At 37.9% G+C, this 10,322-nt stretch overlaps 3 protein-coding genes across 7 annotated transcripts; 2 read left to right on the forward strand and 1 right to left on the reverse strand.

Moving 5' to 3' along the window:
* Positions 1-226: 226 nt before the first annotated feature.
* On the forward strand, positions 227-2,704 carry LOC114871168. Of its 3 annotated transcripts, none has more exons than XM_029176746.2 (6): positions 227-696; positions 761-914; positions 1,267-1,810; positions 2,171-2,312; positions 2,379-2,444; positions 2,511-2,704. In XM_029176746.2, coding segments are annotated over exons 3-6 (309 nt in total). In that variant the 5' UTR covers positions 227-696; positions 761-914; positions 1,267-1,808; the 3' UTR covers positions 2,610-2,704. The 3 variants fall into 3 exon arrangements, with proteins under 3 accessions (XP_029032579.1, XP_029032580.1, XP_029032581.1); XM_029176747.2 differs by having other exon boundaries at positions 804-914; XM_029176748.2 differs by lacking the exon at positions 1,267-1,810 and having other exon boundaries at positions 227-914.
* A 59-nt stretch (positions 2,705-2,763) lies between these two features.
* On the forward strand, positions 2,764-4,557 carry LOC114871028 (UPF0764 protein C16orf89 homolog). The gene is made up of 7 exons (XM_029176405.2): positions 2,764-3,225; positions 3,294-3,392; positions 3,450-3,599; positions 3,661-3,956; positions 4,021-4,156; positions 4,219-4,321; positions 4,392-4,557. Exons 1-7 carry the CDS (start codon positions 3,129-3,131, stop codon positions 4,534-4,536), a joined length of 1,026 nt encoding a protein of 341 aa, XP_029032238.2. The 5' UTR covers positions 2,764-3,128; the 3' UTR covers positions 4,537-4,557.
* A 48-nt stretch (positions 4,558-4,605) lies between these two features.
* On the reverse strand, positions 4,606-10,036 carry LOC114871180. Of its 3 annotated transcripts, none has more exons than XM_029176774.2 (5): positions 9,756-10,036; positions 5,943-6,015; positions 5,667-5,828; positions 5,454-5,607; positions 4,606-5,384 (listed from the first exon to the last, which is right to left on the reverse strand). In XM_029176774.2, exons 2-5 carry the CDS (start codon positions 6,012-6,014, stop codon positions 5,269-5,271), a joined length of 504 nt encoding a protein of 167 aa, XP_029032607.1. In that variant the 5' UTR covers position 6,015; positions 9,756-10,036; the 3' UTR covers positions 4,606-5,268. The 3 variants fall into 3 exon arrangements, with proteins under 3 accessions (XP_029032607.1, XP_029032605.1, XP_029032608.1); XM_029176772.2 differs by having other exon boundaries at positions 9,760-10,034; XM_029176775.2 differs by lacking the exon at positions 9,756-10,036 and adding an exon at positions 6,461-9,694.
* Positions 10,037-10,322: the final 286 nt, after the last annotated feature.

Below are 10,322 nucleotides of genomic sequence, written 5' to 3' on the forward strand. Positions count from 1 at the left end.
ATTTTTGAATGATCACTACACTTATGAAAACAATGGCATCTGAAGTTTTCCTAGGAAGTGGTGGAACCTTTCATCGTGCCTTGATGTTTATGATTAAACTTGGATGGCAATCAAGATTTCGTCTACCTATGCTTTTAATCATTGTGTTTGTTGCCATGGATTATAGGCTTCAGTTGGAGATTGAGTTTGAAAATAATCCAGAGCAACATAATCATTTGTGATTAAGGATTTATCACTTTGCTTTAGAATATGTGATCTAAGAAAGTTGCTAGGCTATCATAAAACATATGAAAAGATATTTTTAACTGTCTATATAATTAGGAATTTAAGGATAAAAAGGGTATTGTTGAGATTTTTATTCAATTCTGTTATATCTTTTAATTGTTGTAGACTGATATTGTTTCAGAATTGCATAGGCTAAGAAAATAATTGGCTAATATTAATCAGTCTTAACTAAAAGACAGATTATGAATTATATATAAGTATTAAGTTGAATAGTTTATAATACATTTCACAATTTACTCATTTATAGCAACAGGTTTTAAATCATCTACTGTGGTTGTATTTTCATGTTAAGTTATAGATTTGAGATTGATAGTTACATAGATGAAATGTGAAAATGTGATTGAAGAAAAGAACAAAGTACAGTCAATCGAATTCCTTAGGGTTACAACTATTATCATAAATTAAGTTATTGTAAGTATCTGTGTAAATTATGTGAATACATGTATATTTTTGCTATTAATGCATATATGTATAGATATATGTTTAGAATCCGAAAAAATATGTTAGTACATCTACAGGACTTGAACGCTTCTAGAAGGCTGGTGATAGACTGACACAGTTCTTATTCCATTGATTTAGTTGAAGCATAATGTTTTATCCCAATTATCTACAGCAACAGTTTTCTTAAGGTATTGGCAATTATATAATAGTTTAGTAAAGAGAAAGGGATGAAGGGTAATAAAAACCAATAAAACCTGTAAATCATGTATCTAGATGTAAAATAGGTAAGACACGACAAAATATCATTACTTATTATAAACAATTTATGATAACGGTTCTTTATTATAATGTAACTTGGTATTTTAATTGTTAAGTGTTAAAATTATCAGTTAATAATGCAATCTATATTGCAGATAATTTCTAAATGTTTGTAGAGATTATCAATTGTTTATCGGATATAAACAGTTGTGCTCGATGTTATTAAACGAATAAAGCGAAGAATTATTTTTATAAAGTGCTTTCTCTCTTTTTTCTTTCTAGTCTTGAGCCAACATTGAAGAATAACTAAAGCATCAGTCCATGCAATTGTGATTCCTGCCTATAAATAGAAGAAGCATAAGACAGAATTTAATAAAATTTATTGCGATTTAAATCTCTCAACTGCGAGGGAACTTTAAATTTAAAATCTACGAATTTCGAATCTATAATCTGATATTTGAAATTTAAAATTTTTTTCGAAATTGACTGAATCATGATTCTCACGTTCGAATTTGAAATTCCAATTTTTTCGAATCCTACTGCCTCGCAACATTTTACTTTCAAATGTTGAAGTTGTTTATTTGTTAATTTCCTAGAAAAAAATCGTCAATATTATTGCGTCGTAACGTCTCGTGTACACGTATTTCGAAAATAATCACAACCCCTTTCAAGGGACGAAACCCTTTCGTAACCGAAATGATATTTTGTTGGCTTCTTGACGAATATAAAAGATCTCTCTGTAGCCAGAGTAACGCCAGTACAGCGTTGCTTCTTGAACATTTTTCATCCTCGTCGAGCATAGTACCTAGAAATAAATATTTACCATGTAAGTGGTCCATTTTCTTCTTCTCTTTCACGATCTCTTGAAACATGTTTGCCTGAATTTCGGCAAACATGTTGTATCATTGTAAACAATTTAATAGTACAATTAGATACTTAACAGTTTCTTAGTAACTCTTTATAACTTAATAATAACTGAGGATTAAAACATGTCATCAAGCTGAATCTTATTATTCATATTGATGTATATTATTCTTAATCAAAAGCTTGTTAATTAATTTTTAAGTAGTCGATAAATAGGCTAGCAGTCGGTAAGGGGTTAACTGACGCTAGATGACCAACTTGTTGATTTGAAGCAGGCAATTTAAAGGAACATATTGAATTAAACGTTTTATTTTATGCAAAGGACATCAAACTTTATCTGCCTGCTTGTTCTCATCGCAAGTTTAAACTTTGCGACAAGGATCTCCTCGAGGACGGTCGAATCAGGGGATCTAATGAATAGCATTCAGAGTCCTGTGATGATGACCCACAGTTACCCCAACATGGTAATCAATCATCAGGATATTTCATGAATTATAACATTAAATAACAGCGTTTGATTTTCATTTCAGATTAAAACGATGCAGGAGAAAATAGACGAGGGTGGAGAGAGGTTTTGCCAGATCGAATACCAAGTAGTAAGTTTCATTTATTCATTTAACAAATCATTTTATTAATAATAACAATTGTCTGTAATTTTTCAGACCAGAAAGAGATCAGGAAAGTGTATGCAAATAAGCAATGGAATAACCGGATGTATTTCTGGAGAATACATAGATCCTTTCCATCCTGATTGTTTTTAAGCTTAAGTCAAGATTTTAAATCTAAGAATAATTCATCACGAAAGTTGTCATTCTCTATTGTAACATATTTGTCAATAAAGTATATGCTGTCACAACCCCACGTTAATTAAATATAATTAGTTGATGGTGGTGACCTAGTGTACAACCTGGATGTATCAAAGACTCCACTTCCCATCCAAGGGTTAAACTACTTCACCTATCAAATGTGACAGGAAACAGATAGCACAGATTCAAGATATTGCTTCTTTACCCCCCTCGAATGTCAATGAAACACCCACGAATGTCTGGCCGGAGCTAGATTAATTTAGACCTTCCACCCTGAAGAGACGACTCCTGGATTGGATGCGTCTTGTGCTCATGAAGAATAGTGGCCGCATTTCCGGTCTACGTGACGAGACCAAGAAATTCATTCACTGTTAAATCTTTTTAAAATCACGTGGTAGGTAGAAACATGGTGGGGTTGTTTCTATAAAGTCTTGAGGAGATCGAACATCAGCTTCTTCAGGATCTGCTCTCACCATGGACAGAGTTCGAAGGTTCCTCAGTTTTTGGCTGATTCTACTATTCTCTGATTATTTGCGACTGGTCGATGGGAAGTTTGTTGCCGAAGACTTTGGTGAGATTATTTTCGAAACTCTCTATTAATAGATTACAATATTAATTAAAAATTTTCATCAATTGCAGAACGAAACTTGATTGCACTTTCAAAAGTAATTAATTACATTCATCATAGACCCCATCAGATGAACGCTGATGTAACTTTATCCATCACCATCGTTGAAGGTAAAACAATTACCCTAATTTGTTACCTATTAATGAAATAAATAAATTTTCCAACAGCAAACATTGCCAATACACTTTTGCATAAAAATGCCCAGTATCTCGGAATTGAATACCAAAAAATGCTGATGGCAATTTTAAAAATGTCTGACTCGACTAGAAGATACCTGCTGAACAATATCGTTCCAGAAAACAGGGACGTACAATTACGTGAGTATTTTCTAAATACAAATAGAATAGTTTCTAATTATTATTCAAATTTTCATTACAGTACACGGGACGTTAAATAATCCAGTTTTATGGATGCGACCGATATCTTGGAAAGAGGGTGTCCTGAAAAGAGGGAGAGTCAGGTCTTCTTTAAATGATAAAGATATACGAGAGTTGATAATGCAGGGGACGCCGAAAGAAGAGGAGAGCGATCGATGTCTCTCTGATATTATTCGGAATAAATCGAATCTGGGTTACACGATTCCGGAGCTATGCGTAGATATACTGATGGGACCTGGTACCAGCAGGGGATACCCTCTCACCCATAGATTACTGATCGTTCAAGTTGCTAAAGCGGTTCGTCACACTAGAAATTTATATTCCCGATCTTCAAGATGAATTTTGAATACCTACATTTCAGATGAATTGCGATCAAGCTTTACCTGTTTCGTCTTCTGAATTGACACAGTATTATTGTTCCAAGATTCTTCAGGATCTGACTGACATCCAGGCTGTTGGATTTCCTTACCATACACCTGATTTGATGATGGAACAAGGTAAGACAAAATCAGTACTAATAATGTGGTACTCCGTTTAATTATCTTTTTGATGGATAAAGTTCTTCTCTGCGGTATGGAGGGATTTCTCGAGTTCACCGATGATCACTATGACGATTTAGTGAGGAATTGGTCTCATCCCAGTGGTTGTTACAGTTCCTTTGGGTATGTATTAAAAAGGAAACGTAGTTTTTCTAGGACCAGAAAACAATACAAAATAATTTTTCTCTTTTAGAAACAAATTTTTCGACAACCACATCCACGTGTCTCGAAGATCCTCGGTCAAAACTGATTACGGTTGCGACAGCCATGCAACTGGTCTCGCGGCTGCAACCCTGTCTCTGCTTATTCGTGAGAACGTGGAGAACGCATTTAATTAAAATCAGCAAACAAGCACACCTGTAAGATCTATCGTATACGTATTAAAGAAGGTATAAGAAAAAAATCAATTACAAACAATAATAATTTATTTCGCGTCGCGTGTAACAATAGTCAGAAGACGAGGGTCGTTAAAATAAATAAAATCAGTCGTTAACCTTGCGTGGGAGAGACTGTTTCTCCGTATGATGAGGCAACGCGTATATTTTTGCGTACGCTCTACGTTTTCGTGTATCCTTGAAAATGGTATCTATTCTCGTACCATCCGTAGATCAGCGTTACCTTTTCGATATCGGTCACGGCAGTGTAGATCGGCTTACAATAATTAACTTCATATTCGTAAAACGATGATAAACATTCTAAATTCTACAAGTATGAAATTTCTCGCTCTTGTTAAATGCTATTACAGAACATGATTAATCGTTTAAAGGTGCTGCCACGTGCTTTGGTGCTTGATTACGTTGATCGAACCCCGGAGCGATTCATCTCGAAAAAGTAATTAAACTGTTTCGCGCGTAGGCGTCAGCCACTTGAGTGTTTAAAGCTCGTTCCGGATCGGTGTACCATCAGAAATAACTTCCATTCTAACTTCAAGATAGTATTGCTACCCTGCCTATTGGCTAAATATTTATCATCCTACGCGTGTCTTCTGGAGAACAGTCTAATTCCTCTGCAGAGGTGAAACCTCTCGGTCGTTCTTTCCTCGTGAGGTCATCGATTCATTTCGGCGTTCTTCAAGGTCTTCGGTAGCTGTACGGTCTTCCATAAGGACCCATCCTGCTGTTCACTTTGTCGTATCTGAGTTGCTGGAAGTAGCTGTAGACGACTAGCCACAGGTACGTATAGACCACTGTTGAAAATGATAATAATTAGAAATTTCGAGTGTACCAGTGATTTCAGACAACGAAGAGCTACTTACCGACAGCAACGAGACCAAGGACGAGCCATAGGACGCCGTTTATTACTTCATGATTCACGAAGAACATGATGGACGTGTACAGAACGCTGACCAATAGGCCAACTGCTAAGATTATACCTAGGACCACCCATGGTATCATCATAAACGTATTTTTCTGTAAAAATAATTCCAATTTATAGCGTTTATCGAATTGATTGTACCGAATCATCTTACCTTAAGAACCCCTACTATGAGTAACGTTGAGATCAGGATCGTCATGCATAAGTTTATCGCGAAAATGATTCTGACGATGTTCTTGTCCAACACGTCGATCAGTATCGTCTTCCATTCTACGTTCAATGTGAAGATAAGGACTAGTGAGATGATCGAGAGGATCTGAAATTGATCATGTAATTGAAGGATTTTAAAATTTTTAACGCTCAGAATTACCTTAGTTTGTGATTATTAATAAATTAATTTATTAATATTAATCATATTAGTGATACTCACTATGCCGCATATTCCAGTGAACAATGTGCCCACCTTCAGCGAGTAACACCTGCAACACGATGTCAGCTGCATCCTGAAAAAACAAGTACAAAAATTATTGAAATAACGCTTTAAATTTAGATCCAGCTATAGAATTTAGATCACCGGCAGAATTAGAAACCTAACCGCGGTTGCGTATTTTTAAAACCGATCAAAGATCAATTTCCTGATTCTTCTTATTGTTAGAGTCTTTAACACGTTTGCTATCATCAGGGATATTATGCTAATTTATATTTTCTGTTTTAGAATAGGTACGAAGATGAATATCATCTCGAATTTGGAAATTCCACTGAATCCAGGTAAAAGGGTAAAAATGAAAGAAAACCAGCGATGACACAATGCGACGAGGAGAAATTTGACTATACGGGCAAAGTTTAATTTGCGACACGTCGAGAATACAGGGAATATGGGTCATTGGCACAGGTAGCCGGTCTATTTTAACACTTTTAGCGGCATCGGTTTGCTGTTTCGTTGCTGACCTTCCTTTCGGCGTTTATTATTCTTCCAGTCACTCGTATCCGGAGGAAAACCCTCTGCTTCGACTAGGGATCCAAGAACCTTAAATTTTTCTTCGAAGAAGAAAGGTGGAACATGGCTAATGGAATAAAAATAGAGACCGATCATCGCGTGTTTCTAGCATTAGCTGTTGAAAGGAAATGACGCGAAGAGAGGTGAGGTAAAAGTTACATTAAATCGTATTACACAATCGAACACGTAAGCTTTTAATATGGAAGAACAGTATGCATATTCATTTCTTCCCAAGATATTTTTCTATCGAAGAATTTTTATTTTTTATTTTTCTGATGGAAGAATAGTACTTGGTTTGACAAATAAATTTCACCAGCAATAGATCAGGCATGTTTTGAATAGAAACGATTAGGATCAATGGGGAGGAAAGAAGATCACCATGAGATGGTTTGATACGCGTGACCGTGACGGCGATGGCGAGTCACGAGGTTCTTTCAGCCCCATAAGGAAACGCATCTCCGTTGCCGCGATTTCTCTGGTTCACCTCGTGCAAAAAGGAAACGCGCCTATGAAGAACCAGTCGGTTGACATTGGCCACCGGTCGCGTTAGAACCTACCGATCCGTGATTTATTCGAGCATTAACTGGCACACAGGACACGACCTACCAGCACGGAATCGATTCTCCCATTGATTCGTCGTTCGAACAATGGATATATCGAGAGATGTTTCTTCGTAGATCGTTCTTACCCTGCGAATTTTTATTTCGGGGAATATGGGAAAGGGTAACCCTTTCGCGGTGAAGTAAAATGAAATTGGTAATTACGAGTTAGGAGAAAGATACTATAGCATCTGTTATTAGAATTCTCTGTGAATCGCGAGAAAATTCCATCTCGTGGAAAACAACCTCTCGAGGTCAAGCCTGATCTCTTGCTGACGCAACGCGTTTTTTATTCCGCAAAGAACGCGGCGAGCAAACCGACAAAGCGTATTGCGAGTACTCGCATGCATTCGAATCATCCGGAACTAACTTTGAACGATAAACATCGAATCGGTGTGTGTTTGCGATCGAAAGTTTTCCACGACTTTTCCCCTTTGACACCGATCCGTCGATTTACCTAAGCTGACCTAATTCTGTGTCATCGCCGTTTATAGCTTGTTGCGTGCGAAATTTTATTCTGCAACTGTTTGCTGAATTCGCACGACTCGCGTGACAGAGTTACCGTCCGTCATTTCTTTTTTTAAGCTTTACGATCCTGATGACGGAATCAAGGATCATCCGTGTTGATTTCGATCGAAGTCCGCGCGTGGCTCGATTTGACCCTCGTCGGCGAGAAGTTTCAAGTTTCATTCAATTATTCTGTTTTCATGGATTAAAAAGTCCGTGGTAATTGACGATTCTAAACGATTAGAATCGAAGAAACGAGGAAAGACGAAAAAGGCGCGATGTTAATGTCGCGGGTCGAAGGCGAGTCGAATTGCATCGGACTCGGGTTCGTGTTAAATTTAGGCGGACCACGTGTGGTAAACAGCGGGTAAAAAAAGGGAAAAGGGAAATAGAAAACCACTTGATACGCCTGTTTACGAGGCGCCCGTTCGTTCAATTATTCTTGACCCAGATCCACCCATTAATCGGAAGCAAGGAAAGGGCGCTGTCCTTCCGCGAAAGAGATATCCGTTCCTTCGTCATAAGCGATCGATCGCCATCGAACTGCTGGACGATGATAAGATAGCGAATTTAATTAAGTTAACTATTTAATGTAATAAAATTCCTTGAATAGCAAGGTGAAAAGGAAGGAAGGAACGAAATGTGACTCAAACACCGCTCCGTATATAGCCAGAACAATGATCACGTGCTCGTTTGTTGCCCACGCATTGAAGCAATTCGCGTTTGAAAGTCGTCATCAGAATTTCTGATTCAGATCTTTATCGCGACCTTTATTTGTGCAGCATCCGTCGCTGACTCTGAGTCAGGTGTACTTGTCAACGAAGGTGCGCTGAATATCAATATAACATCAGTGTTTTACTCTTTCGTAATCGATTTCCGTGTTGAAGGAAACAGAAAGAATAACCTCGTTCCATAAGATTTCAAGCCATGTCGTAACTTTTCAAGAAATTCTTCTCTATTTGTCTTTCTGCCATTTGAACGATGACACCTGTTTTCATCTGGCAATTACTCTATTGCGGGCTTTTGTTATGATGTATTTTCACGGTTTGCTCGTGAACACAAGCCTGGCCTCCTTTTACTTTCCACGACGACCACCTCCGTGAGCATCTTCGTACAATCGCGTGCATAGATAATTTTGTTTTAATTAAAAGGGAGAACCCTTTGGGATGTTTTTTCTCGCTACTCGCTCGACGGGAGGCGTGGCCGAATCGCCGACGCAAGCCGAACTATGCCGAGACCGAACGAGTGGTGGGGGATCTTTAGCTAGAAGAAACCATCGATGCTCGCAGTTGTACATTTCGTCTACAACCTTTGCACCGATTAATATTCATCGAAATTCGCATTGAACTATGCGAATTTAATTGAAAAAGTTGAATAAAGAAGTCTGATGAAATAATTCCGACTCGCGCTTCGTTACGAAATGAATATTCAAGTGCATCGCATTAATCGCGCGATATCCCCGTCAACAGTGCTCGTCTTTCGATTTCTTCAGTTATCAAAGTTCACTTGACGTTCTTTTTTTCCTCGTTTCTCAACAACAAGTAAAAATTTCAGCAAGAAGAGTATAGATAACTGATAAAATGGCAAAGTTTGCTGATAAACTAAGGAATTTAAATGACAAAGCAGCGAATAATTTATGCAAATAGACTTGACGGTGTATGAAATTGAAGAGAATGTATCACAAATACGTCGTAGATATTTCATTCGAAAGAATTGGAGAAAATTTTTCCTCCTTTCGTTACTGTTTTCTTTTCTTTACTTTCATCGTGGAAGGCTTGTTATCTTAACGCGTTTCTCAAGAAGCCAGAAGGAATTTTTAACGTTATTTGCACATCGTGCACCGTTCACGGTAAATATACAGACACGAACGGAGCAGAAATTTTTGTCACGCGTCCTCGAAGACATTACGATGCACTTTCGTTATAGTACAAGCAAATTGAAGAAATTGCCGCGGACGATTACACAATTCCACGCGATTACCATCAATTACCAAGGTAACGAATAGTATCCCTGTTGAACACTCGAGACTTGCTCAAATTTTCCAACAGAACAAAACAACTATTTTCATATACAGCGTGTTTTTTGCGAGCTATTTCGATCCTTTTTAAAAATGATCCATCAAAATATCATTTTGACTTACTCACTTTCAACAGTTAAGTCGGTGTCTTCTCGAAGAAGCACTCGCGAGTTGGAAGAAGAGGATTGCAAGCGGAAGAATTTGTTGGAATCGGATAAAAAGATGATGGAATGAATAATTGGGTAGTGCGAATCGCAACGAAATTACGCTCGAGGTCCAACGCGCGGTCCGCTCGCAATAGGAGATGGTCAGAAACTGTGCCAAGAACAGCACGGCGTCGCGGCAGACCGCGAAGCTGTACACCTACCACGCGTACACCTACACCGCTGGCTAACCAACACACTCCGAAGAAACCGACGCGAAGATCCGCTCCTCTCCGCTTCCTCGAGATTTTTCTTTCGATTGAAAATGACGAACAACTGACGTACAGATGAAGAAGAGACGAAGAGACGAAGAGAAACACAGAGGCTTTGAAGATGGATCTTCGAGATGGTATTTAGGAGATGCTTAGAACATTAGTAAAGGTAGCAGTGCCATTTGTAGAAAATTAATTAAATTAGCAATGGTTTTAGAAAAGAAATGGAGAAACGGTATGGAAGAAAGGAAAGGAGAAAATTGAACGATTAAGGG

Source organism: Osmia bicornis, chromosome 5 (assembly GCF_907164935.1).
Source record: "Osmia bicornis bicornis chromosome 5, iOsmBic2.1, whole genome shotgun sequence".
NCBI lineage: Eukaryota > Metazoa > Arthropoda > Insecta > Hymenoptera > Megachilidae > Osmia > Osmia bicornis.